The sequence below is a fragment of the Odontomachus brunneus genome, unplaced genomic scaffold (genome assembly GCF_010583005.1).
Source record: "Odontomachus brunneus isolate Ranch 3 - 2012 unplaced genomic scaffold, Obru_v1 Obru_scaffold_042, whole genome shotgun sequence".
NCBI classification, from domain to species: Eukaryota; Metazoa; Arthropoda; class Insecta; order Hymenoptera; family Formicidae; genus Odontomachus; species Odontomachus brunneus.
Genome location: NW_022639492.1, coordinates 1,409,052 through 1,421,843, shown reverse-complemented (window position 1 = coordinate 1,421,843; position 12,792 = coordinate 1,409,052). Strand labels below are relative to the sequence as shown.

The window sequence follows — 12,792 nt, the reverse complement described above, 5'->3', positions numbered from 1 at the left end:
ATATATATATATATATATATATATATATATATATATATATATATATATATATATATGCACACATTTATTATATTCTTCTATTTATTGAATATATACATATTATATTTTTAAAATTATTTAGTGTGAGTTAAATTATTCTAATTGATTTGCTTATTCTATATTTTAATCTTATTTTATGTTATTTATTTGTTATACTTTTTTATTTTCTACTAATTACATACTTTATTTTTCTACTAATTCTACACTTAATTTTTGTTTTTTTTTTTACTATATTTCTTTTTATGTAATTAAAGAGAGTGCTTCCTTGTAAGTAAATATTATTGTTAATTTATATATCATTTGTAAGTATAAACTTAATGAATATTTATATATTCTTATTTTGACTTCGATATTATAATAACCGAATAATTTTGTTTGCAATATTTCGTACGCGAGAAATTTATATTTCAGGATATTATTTGAATATTCGAAAAAAATTTCAGTATTATAACTTTTCGGAACAAATGTGTGTGAATTCAATATTTCGGCTATTTTATTCTGGTATTCACTTTTCAAGATAATAACTTTTCGAAACATTGTCCTACTTTTTGAATTCCGGAATTTTTATTTTTCGGAATTATGCATGATATATAGTTCTTCTTTTATATTAAAATATTTTTTTCAATCACTTTATTGATCATGTGAATTTTTCGAGATGCAATATTAACAATAGCATTGTAAAAAGGATCCTATGATTTTACACGATGATTTTTCCACAGATGGAATCAATTAGACGTGGGAATAGTGATACTATCAGTGGTCGGCATCGTACTGGAGGAAGTCGAATCCAAAATCATTCCTATTAATCCTACGATAATTCGCGTAATGCGAGTGTTGCGGATAGCACGGGTATTGAAGCTTTTGAAAATGGCAAAGGGTATACGCGCCCTTTTAGATACGGTAATGCAGGCGTTGCCGCAAGTCGGCAACCTCGGTCTATTGTTTTTCTTGCTCTTCTTCATTTTTGCTGCGCTAGGAGTGGAACTTTTTGGTCGACTAGGTAATCATCACTTCGATTATATTTTATTAATTATTGCGTGATCGTAAGAAAAGTAATGAAAACCTCATAAGATACTCTTGGTAATTCAATTTAGGGATATCTAAAATAAGGGACACCTTGCCGATGACCTTGCCATTCATATATATTGTCATGTCATGACTTTGTGCAACCTTCAAAAAGTCTTAGCAAGAAATTGTACATAAAAAAGTCATTAACAAGAACAGATGTTTATACAACAGAGCTATATAATAAACATATAATTGGGTGTTAAATTCAGTAACCTTAATTCAATCAAATATGAAATCTATTTTTGTACTTAATAATGTATCACTTCCCTTCTAAAGTTATCTTCACATTTTAATCTCTAAATATTTATCTTTACATTTCCTGATGGAAATACTTTATTGAAATATTTACTGAAAATCTCTTTTAATTGGCCTCTTTCATTAAAATTCATTAAAATTCATTAAAATTCAGAAAAATTTATTAACATCTATTAAAATTTGTAAAATTCATTAAGATTTACTAAAATTCATAAAATTAATTTTATTATTATATAACAAGGGATAGACTTTATTTTGCACGGAAAACACCGGTCAGTATGAGATGGATTTCACTTTGCTTGAATATAGAGATAAGTATAAAGAGACAAATGTAAAAATAAATATTTAACAATAAAAAGTAGAGGTAATCTTAAAGTTAATCTAAATAAGACATCCTAGAATCATCCTGAACGTATCTAAAATGCTTAAAAAAAACTGCAGTATCACATCCAGGATGATGTCAGAACATCCTGTGCTATCTAAAGATTTATTTTTGAATACATAGAAGTAATGCATTAGAAAATAGGATTAATCAGATTTCATATTTGGTGGAACTCAAGTTCGCAATTTTAATATTTTTTCAACACACGTGTGTGTTGTTAAAAAAATGTATTCTTTTTTATTGAACTTCTTTTATTAATAATTTTCTTATAAATAATAGCCAACTATAAAATGATTTGAAAATTCCTCAGAGTTCTAACCTTGACAACATGTATGAAAACCATGTGTGAGACATGATCGTCGGACGGTGTCCCTTAACTTGCATAATTACCAAGATCTTTTAAACGATAAGATATGTTTCAAAATTAATGGTAATCTTAAACAAATATCGCTTAAAGAAACAAACAAAGAGACCAGTATTCGTGCAAAATTCATACGAAACTTCTGAATATATTTTGGTAAATTAGATTTACGTGATCACACAAGAATTTAAACAATGATAGTGTTCCGTTAGAATTGGTAGTCGGGATTAACATAAATCAAACGATGTTAATCTTCCGTCACAGAATGCAGCGATGACATGCCTTGCCAAGGTCTTGGCGAGCACGCGCATTTTAGTAACTTTGGCATGGCCTTCTTGACGCTTTTCCGGGTCGCCACTGGCGACAACTGGAATGGAATCATGAAGGACACGCTAAGGGACGTTTGCGACGACGCTGCAGACTGCGTCAAAAATTGTTGCGTGAGCACCATCATCGCTCCGATATTTTTCGTCATTTTTGTTCTGATGGCGCAATTTGTGCTGGTGAACGTCGTCGTCGCTGTGCTGATGAAGCATCTGGAGGAGAGTCACAAACAGGTGACGTTTTCGGAATACCTCATACAACGGAGATGACACTTGAGTTTATCTCGACCACAAGAAGCTTCAAAAAGTGATACTCATATTTCAGATGGAGGACGAGCTCGATATGGAGACGCAGTTGGAGAGAGAATTGGCTGCGGAGCAGGAAGAGCTTCTGGAGGTGGAGGAGGAGGATGAAGACGACATAGGAATGAATGATAGGTCGGATGGTGACGAGGACGAAGACGATGAAGACAGGGAGCGCGAATCCATAGTGGGAAACGAAAAAATACCTGCCGCGAGACCAGGATTGGCCAAAGTTCGTTCCTTGCCTGCGAACTTTATTTATAATCCACCAAGAGAGAGAAACGTTGATGGTGAGAATATTATTCACTGCTATTACTGACACTAGGCTAAATGACTTTATATGATTAACATAACATCTTACATCTGAATAAACTGGATAAACGGTTTGTAACCGGTTTAACGATTTAAAACCAAAAAACGATTTAAATCTATTTTTTTAATTGGTTAATCAGAAAATTTGAATAATCGAATAACCGATCAAACCGCCCTTACGGAAAAAAAACTATAAGAAAAAAATATTGAGCACAATACAGGAAAACTATTGAAACACTATTGAAAAATATTGGAATACTACTATATATTTATTACGTTTTTGGAAAACTATAGAAAACCTCTATTCCTTAATTTTACAAATAGTTTTAGTTATAAGTTTCATAAGGATTATGATTTTATAATGCGAAATTTTTAACAACATTCATATCAGTTCGCTAACAACGTTATATATATATATATATATATATATATATATATATATATATATATGTGACTCAACGATCTCTCATCAGAAATCAATGTTACATATGTATAGCGAAAAAATTTTTTTTCTACATTCACATTATCAAATAAACTAGAGCAATACATGCGCGCGCTACGCGTGCATCATATAGCTAATAAAAAACAATAAAAAACGTAAAATAAAAATTAAATAAAAATTAAATTAAATTAAAATATACTTTAATTAATTAATAATTATAGGGAGAGACAGGGAGAGACAGGGAAAGACAGAGAGAGACGAGGAGAGACAGGGACAGACAGGGAGAGACAGGGAGAAACAAGGAGAGATAGGGAGAGACAAGAAGAGACAGTGAAGGACAGGGAGAGACAGGGAGAGACGGAAAGAGACGAGGAGAGACGGGAAGAGACAGGAGAAACAAGGAGAGACAGTGAAGGACAGAAAGAGACAGGGAGAGACGGGGAGAGACGAGGAGAGACGAGGAGAGACGGGGAGAGACAGGAGAGACAAGGAGAGACAGGGAGAGACGGGGAGAGACGAGGAGAGACGAGGAGAGACGGGGAGAGACAGGAGAGACAAGGAGAGACAGGGAGAGACGGGGAGAGACGAGGAGAGACGAGGAGAGACGGGGAGAGACAGGAGAGACAAGGAGAGACAGGGAGAGACGGGGAGAGACGAGGAGAGACGAGGAGAGACGGGGAGAGACAGGAGAGACAAGGAGAGACAGGGAGAGACGGGGAGAGACGAGGAGAGACGGGAAGAGACAGGAGAGACAAGGAGAGCCAGTGAAGGACAGGGAGAGACGAGGAGAGACGGGGAGAGACAGGAGAGACAAGGAGAGACAGGGAGAGACGGGGAGAGACGAGGAGAGACGGGGAAAGACAGGAGAGACAAGGAGAGACAGGGAGAGACAGGGAGAGACGAGGAGAGACAGGGAGAGACGGGAGAGACAAGGAGAGACGAGGAGAGACGGGGAGAGACAGGAGAGACAAGGAGAGACAGGGAGAGACGGGGAGAGACGAGGAGAGACAGGGAGAGACGGGAGAGACAGGGAGAGACGAGGAGAGACGGGGAGAGACAGGAGAGACAAGGAGAGACAGGGAGAGACGGGGAGAGACGAGGAGAGACAGGGAGAGACGGGAGAGACAGGGAGAGACGAGGAGAGACGGGGAGAGACAGGAGAGACAAGGAGAGACAGGGAGAGACGGGGAGAGACGAGGAGAGACAGGGAGAGACGGGAGAGACAGGGAGAGACGAGGAGAGACGGGGAGAGACAGGAGAGACAAGGAGAGACAGGGAGAGACGGGGAGAGACGAGGAGAGACAGGGAGAGACGGGAGAGACAGGGAGAGACGAGGAGAGACGGGGAGAGACAGGAGAGACAAGGAGAGACAGGGAGAGACGGGGAGAGACGAGGAGAGACAGGGAGAGACGGGAGAGACAGGGAGAGACGAGGAGAGACGGGGAGAGACAGGAGAGACAAGGAGAGACAGGGAGAGACGGGGAGAGACGAGGAGAGACAGGGAGAGACGGGAGAGACAGGGAGAGACGAGGAGAGACGGGGAGAGACAGGAGAGACAAGGAGAGACAGGGAGAGACGGGGAGAGACGAGGAGAGACAGGGAGAGACGGGAGAGACAGGGAGAGACGAGGAGAGACGGGAAGAGACAGGAGAGACAAGGAGAGCCAGTGAAGGACAGGAAGAGACGAGGAGAGACGGGGAGAGACAGGAGAGACAAGGAGAGACAGGGAGAGACGGGGAGAGACGAGGAGAGACGGGGAGAGACAGGAGAGACAAGGAGAGACAGGGAGAGACAGGGAGAGACGAGGAGAGACAGGGAGAGACGGGAGAGACAGGAGAGACAAGGAGAGACAGTGAAGGACAGGAAAAGACAAGGAGAGACGGGGAGAGACGAGGAGAGACGAGGAGAGACAGGAGAGACAAGGAGAGACAGGGAGAGACGGGGAGAGACGAGGAGAGACAGGGAGAGACGGGGGAGACAAGGAGAGACGAGGAGAGACAGGGAGAGACAGGGAGAGACAGCGAAAGACATATCTCTTTTGTATTTTTTTTCATAACCTAACCAACGTGATTAAATAAAAAGAAACGCGAGGTGAACTGTGGGAAGGGTTCTTTAATTAAATCGTAGTAGCAAAAATGTTGATGTGTTTTTTTTTAACTAGCATATTGGGCACGGTATTTTTTTGCAGACGCCTCAATTTCCGTATCCTTGGACGAAAAACGACGCAGTTCGTATTACCGCTCGAATTCAAGACCGTCCAAGTTTAAGTCGAAACGCCGGCAAACCTTCCATTCGGGTCACCATCAACGAAGATCACTACTACCAATGCATTTTGAAGTCGCCGAGGTCTTTGAGAAACCAGTCAGCAATTTGACCGTACCTCGAATTATTCCACATCGCAATTACGCTGCCGCTAGTCAAGACATCAGTCACATACAACGTCAAAAGCCGCAGGTGACGTATACAAAAAATCTTCGTAATTAGACCTCTATAATATTTATAGGTCCCCCCATTCACGCACTATCAGTGAACTAAACCTGTTTGATATTTGTGTTTAATTCCTGAACTCGCCATCAAGCGGGTTTTACCAAAAACGAAATGACTTCTAGAGTACCGGGATGAAGCGATGATAACGAATTAGTAGCAATTCCCTTCCGATTATTCTCTATACGTTGATACCGATTTCAAAGCGATTCTTGCGTGTCAATATGTACGTACCATTCCCTTGTAAGTCCAATATTCATAGTCAGGTCTTATATTTAAGACCATCTTAAGTTCACTTTTAGATACTCCGTAGTCAATAAAATGATCCTTACAATATCTGAAGATTTTAAGACGCTCTTAAATATAAGACTTGACTATGAATACCGTCTTAGAAGTCTTAAGAAGATCTCTATAATTATTTTTAAGATCCACACCTTCACATTGTATAAACGTGTCGATTTTGCAGGCAAGCACCGAGACGCGAGAGAACAAGTCTCTGTTAAGTGTAAGCAAGCCGCAGACCAGCTCCCTGTCAGTCACGCCGGCTGGTTCGAGCAGCACCCTCAGCGTACCGCCGAAACTAACCAGCGACCGTTTTCTCATGCCAACCGCAGACATCTACCCGTCCAAGGCGATGATGACTCGCCGGATATCCAGCGACACGCAATCCCCGTCGCAGTCGGATACGAGCGCCAGCGCGGCAGCCGGCAGCAGCACGCGAACGCCCAGCATCGCGAATGGCTACGCTGGCGGCAAACCTCGCCCGGAGGAGCAGCAGCAGCAAAAGCCGAAAGAAGAAAGACGCACGACGACGGCGCCGACGGCCACCATGGACGATCTCGACGTGCAGTCCATCATCAATGAGAGAAGACCGTCCAGACTGAGGACGCACGGCGCCGTGGCGTCCACCGCCACCAGCTCCAGCGATCAGTACAGCGCAGCCATCCGCGGCGAAGGCTACGGGCACATCTACGCCGCCGACGACAGGTCCGACGAGCTCTCGCCGTGCGGGAACGCGAGCGAAAACGGCACCGGCAGCGTCGCGGGTAGCCTCAGCGCGGCTGGCAGCATCAGCTGCGGCAGCGGCAGCGGCAGCGGCAGCCGAAGTAGCGGCGTCGCCGCTGACGGGGTGCACATCGGCGAGGGTGGTGCTATCGGATCCGACGTGAGGATATACGTGGACGACACGGATTCGGTGAGCAGTAACGGCCACCGGCGAGACAGACTGCGCGATGACGAGACCTTGGATGCCTCGACCACCGTTTCCTCGACCACAACGATGAGAAATGGCGGCGGAGGTACTGGCAGCGGCAGCGGCAGCGGCATCGACGGTGGCAGTGGCAGTGGCATCGCCGCTGGAAACAGCGATTGTAATGGCAGCGGCAATGGCAATAGCAATGACAGTGGCGGTGCTAGCACGGAGAACGGCAAGGAGACTTCGTCCTCCGTCAGCAAGCCGCTGGATCCCTCTTAATCGAACAAGTCGTAGTCTAGTTGTATGTACTGCGTCAGTGAAGTCACAACGCGAGGTTGAAGGCGTGGTGGCATCCACGCCTGAGATACCTCCCGACGGCTGAGGGTTGCGAAGGACTCGAGAAAGGGCTCTAAGAAAGACTGTAGTGCATGACAATATAGTCGTTATACTCTAGTCACTTCGCCGCCGTGAACTTGCCAAAAAGAAAAAACAAACAAAAACGAAGCCGAGCATTTTTCTTTTTTTTTTTTAAGTAGAAAGTTTTAAGATCGAGTCTTAAGGGCGGAACGGAAGAGAGATGAGAGAGAACAGGGATGAGCGTATAAGAAAATCCCGTTCACGTGAATGATCGTCCGAACGTGGACGATATAATTAGGGAAAATTCACCAATACGTAGCGCACAGCTATGTAAAATGCACACCATGCGCGCGCGCGTAGCGCGACTTAAAAACCTATGACAATCTCTTATTGCCAACGGAACCGATCTCGTGTTCTGTTTTCTGAAGCGTCGTCGGAAGTCGAATCATAGGATTTGGTAGGAAGAAGAACGGCGTAGGTCCCATCGAAAATTAGAAAGAGAGAATTTCAGTAGTTCATAGCTAGATCTTATGTCGAATTACGCGACAATCGCAATTAATTGGACCACACTGTCTCGCCTTTTTCTTATTATCTAACTCGTAAAAAATGCGCGCGAGTCACCGTCCGGAAAATCAAAGATATCTACAATCGATCTATAGAAATTCTATTCTAGTAACTCGAGTTTGAAGCCAATGAACAATTGATGGGCTAAATTCAATTAATGATTTAAAATTCTTGCAAGACGAAATTTACTTTTCACTATTTCAATCAGGCATTGTAATCATGCATTGATTTACAGGTTTATATAAATCTAAATTTATCGATGCAGTAGATAATTTCCACAATTATAAGATTAAGTGACCAACAGAAAGCGCAAAACGAAAAAGTTTCAATAAATATAAATCTGCAAATTGATTATTTTTAAGATATTTAACACTTTATTTGGTAAGTTCTTTGTTTTTTTATTATGTTTTATGGAATGAATCATATCTCAGAACTCAGAAGGTTAACTATTTACGCATTATTCGATGCACAGGATATCTTGAATTTTCAGGCAATCAACGTATAATTCATGCAATAATCAACGTTCTTGAATATTTCCTTAACTGAGATATCAAGATCGTATGTTTTTCGAGGAAAACATTTTTATATGGTTGTAAGGAAGATATATTTTAACAAAAAAGATTTGATCTTAGACTGCTCCATTAATATCACGTCATAAAATCATTTTGAATCTTTTAAATTAAATAAGATATAATCTTTTTAAACATATACTGATTCTTCAGATTATCTTTCGTATAAAATACTGAAGTAGTCATCGAAAAATAGGGGAGACTGGGGCTATATGGCCTCAGAGGTATGTTGCTTCTGTACTTTCTTTTAATATTTATCATGAGAGAAATAATTGATACAAAATCGCTATCCTTTTAGAACATAGATACTTTTCCCTGAATTTCACTAAAATCAAGATAATTAAATCGAGATAATTACAGTTAAGAAATAGAAAAAACTGATTTAGTAAAATAGCAAAGTAAATTTTCGAGCCCTTCTCGAAATTTTCTACTAATATTCTCCATCGTGACTGAATAAAATTAAGCAACGTTAGAGTAACTAAAATGAAATTTCTTGCAAGTATATGATATACTGTTTCTGGAAACAAGTGCAATTTTTATTCATAAAATGATTGAAATAGAGAAATAAATGGCCTATAATTAAGGTAGGAGATCTCTCGCAGGGATTATGCAACTACTAATCAGGATCAGATATTTTATACGTGGCTTCTTATCCTGCGCTACTGGAAAACAGAACCCAGTACCAGGACAAGGTAGCTATATTGTTGCATATTCGTATTTTAGTTATTACAAAACAAAATATACGGTTAACAGGGTCGTAGCGGGCATAAATAAATAGAAATTAATAAAATACATAGAAAAAGGTTGCCTCTGTCATGTTTATACAATCAGTCATAACAATTAGTTGCCTGAGAAGTTGTAATTTCGAAATTCTAAAATAGGGCATCCAGTCTCGATCTCCCCTAAATATTCCTCCTCTCAAGATATTTCGTATTTTGTCCTCTAATATTTTTTACAATATATAAAAAAATCTCTTCAAAAAGTATTCATTTTTTAATTACTATTATTTTTGTAATGTAACGACAGGTAGAATAGATTACTGTTAGAAAAACATAAATATTTGTAAAAAATTGTTGCAGTTTATAGAAGCATTAATGCATTAGTGTACAAAAATCAATATTTAATCGGGTCTTCTTGTTGTCTTACGTATAGCGTGTTGCACCAATATCCAGAACAGTATGATCTTACTTGAATATTTTGTAGATAGAAAGACCCAAGGAATTGATTCGTGTTTAAAAAATCATTTTATTTAAGAAATTAAAAATGGTCTTGATGTGATCTAACTGCGCAAGATCAAATTTTGTTTTATCAAAATGTGTCTCTTTTGCAACCATATAATCTCAGCAAAATAGAATCAGACTTTAATATACAAAGTATGCCAGCGTTCGCTCTAAACTCTTCCTTTCGTCCTCGTTATTGCAACAATAACAATATAAATTAATATTATTGCTATAGATTAAAAAAATAATCGAAACGCAAGTTAAAAGTAGAAAGCTAAATATTTTAGAAACGATTGGTGCGGACCTATATTTTTAAGACTTTTGTTTTTGCATATTTTCTTTCTATTAGTTAATTAGAATATTATAAAAAAACCAATAGCAAAGTAAATTTTCGAGCCTCTCTCGAAATTTTCTGAAGAATATCCTATGTAAGCACTTGGAAAAGATACGATTAAGTTTACGCAATATACAGTCAACTTAATCATCTTCTTTTAATTGAAAAATTGGATTCATTAGAAGTTCGATCGGTCAGATTACAGAAATCGTGATTATTCGAACGGTGTCTGGGAATCGTGAATTATATCTTTCTTTCGTTCACTTCTCTCTTTTCATACTCTAAAGCGTTCTTCTCGTTGACATCTGTGATATACTTTAATCGTAGTATATTTCCTAACGGTAACAGAGAGCAAATATCAGCAATGAGACCGTAACATCGGCAGCAGCAGCAAGAGAAGCAGCAGCAGCAGCAGCAGCAATACAAGCGGCAACAATGAAACAATTTAGGGGTGTAGCTGACTTTTTAATAAAACGAAAACCGATGTTTGGGTGGCTTTCGCATGGAAATAAATAGAGGGTCAAAAAGAAATAAATAGGAACTCTATACATACTCTGTACATACATACATCTATATATACGAATATTCTATACTCTACACTTGGTGTGGTTTATTTTGATACTACCGCGTGCGGTAATATTTAACGATTGTCGAAGTAAATCTAAACAAAACGAAAAAAAAGAATAAGCAAACAACTCTATGCCTTTTACGAACGTTGACGAACCTTCGTGCGGTGGTGGTGCCCGCGTTTCTCTTTCTTTTCTCTTATTTTGTCGACTGCAAAAGTGTGACTGACAAACGCACGTGACTCTCGCATCCTTCATCGTGCCGAAAGTGAAACGCAGCTATTTGTCACGTGAGCGCACATCGGACGCGCCGCGTTGCTTCGAGAAAGAATGAAAAGAAGGAAGAACAGTAGTAGTCGAAATCTATCGCTCAGTCAACACCGTTCCACTTGAAAGGAGTCTGACAGAGTTTCAAATCCGAGCGGCGAATTTAAGCGGATTTCCTGTTGACTTATTATTCATTATTTCTCTGTCGACTCGCGCACGAACAAAGATTCTATTATCGAAGTTAAGGTAGAAGTGTGTCGCGCAAAAACACGCGATGGCTTCACGGAATTTTTCTCAACACACTATAATGGCTAAAAAAAGCTGACTTTAAAGGAATAATGAATGTTATACATACTGTGCTGTTATATACGAAAAAAGTCTTATGCAGGGTGTTTTATATTGTAATATATAAACTAAAGGAACATCTTTCGGAGGTTAATTTGCATAGGAAATGTTTTATAAACGTGACTTTAATTCGAAACGATTAATTACTCTGAGGAAAAATATTGTAACTGCAAGAACATTTAATTTAATTCAAAAAATTAGTTTGTATAATAGCAAGAGGCAACTATTTATTTGAATCTAATAGTATATATATTTAAATTGACAAACAACAATAAATAATCCAATAAAAGCAAAGTAGATTTTTATATTTAGAATAATAAATCGTCCCAAGCAACTGTACATTTATGAATTTCAAATGTTTCTAATATGAATAATCGTTGCGACATTCTTTATCTAAATTGATCCCGTGAAGATGCTCTTTTAGTTTGTATATTAATTCTTGAAATATCCCGAATAATAACTTGACTTTCTTATAATATTTTATACTGATTTTGTAACTAAAGGAATATAATATATCTTTCCGAGCTTAATTTGCATAGGAAATGTTTTATAAACGTGACTTTAATTCGAAACGATTAATTACTCTGAGAAAAAATATTGCAACTGCAAGAACATTTAATTTAATTCAAAAAATTAGTTTGAATAATAGCAAGAGGCAACTATTTATTTGAATCTAATAGTATATATATTTAAATTGACAAACAATAAATAGTCCAATAAAAGCAAAGTAGATTTTTATATTTAGAATAATAAATTGTTCCAAGTTACTGTACATTTATGAATTTCAAATGTTTCTACTATGAATAATCGTTGCGACATTCTCTATCTAAATTGATCCCGTGAAGATGCTCTTTTAGTTTGTATATTAATTCTTGAAATATCCCGAATAGTAACTTGGCTTTCTTATAATATTTTATACTGATTTCGTACTATTTTGTAACTAAAGGAATATAATATATCTTTCGGAGCTTAATTTGCATAAGAAATGTTTTATAAACGTGATTTTAATTCAAAACAATTAATTACTTTGAGGAAAAATATTGTAACTGCAAGAACATTTAATTTAATTCAAAAAATTAGTTTGTATAATAGCAAGAGACAACTATTTATTTGAATCTAATAATATATACATTTAGATTGACAAACAACAATAAATAGTCCAATAAAAACAAAGTAGATTTTTATATTTGGAATAATAAATCGTTCCAAGCAACTGCACATTTATGAATTTCAAATGTTTCTAATATGAATAATCGTTGCGACATTCTCTATCTAAATTGATCCCGTGAAGATGCTCTTTTAGTTTGTATATTAATTCTTGAAATATCCCGAATAGTAACTTGGCTTTCTTATAATATTTTATACTGATTTTGTACTATTTTGTAACTAAAGGAATATAATATATC

At 38.2% G+C, this 12,792-nt stretch overlaps 1 protein-coding gene across 12 annotated transcripts in view; it reads left to right on the top strand.

Annotated features, from left to right (window-relative positions):
• The window catches only part of LOC116844557 (voltage-dependent T-type calcium channel subunit alpha-1G-like), a 173,387-nt gene extending 164,939 nt beyond the window's left edge, over positions 1 to 8,448 (top strand). For all 12 annotated transcript variants that reach the window (XM_032816235.1, XM_032816238.1, XM_032816225.1 and 9 more), the window contains 5 exons: positions 759 to 1,039; positions 2,370 to 2,662; positions 2,754 to 3,021; positions 5,674 to 5,939; positions 6,436 to 8,448. In XM_032816235.1, coding sequence (XP_032672126.1) covers positions 759 to 1,039; positions 2,370 to 2,662; positions 2,754 to 3,021; positions 5,674 to 5,939; positions 6,436 to 7,443 — 2,116 coding nt within the window. In that variant the 3' untranslated portion in view covers positions 7,444 to 8,448. The remainder of the gene's footprint in view (positions 1 to 758; positions 1,040 to 2,369; positions 2,663 to 2,753; positions 3,022 to 5,673; positions 5,940 to 6,435) is intronic.
• The last annotated feature ends 4,344 nt before the right edge of the window (positions 8,449 to 12,792 follow it).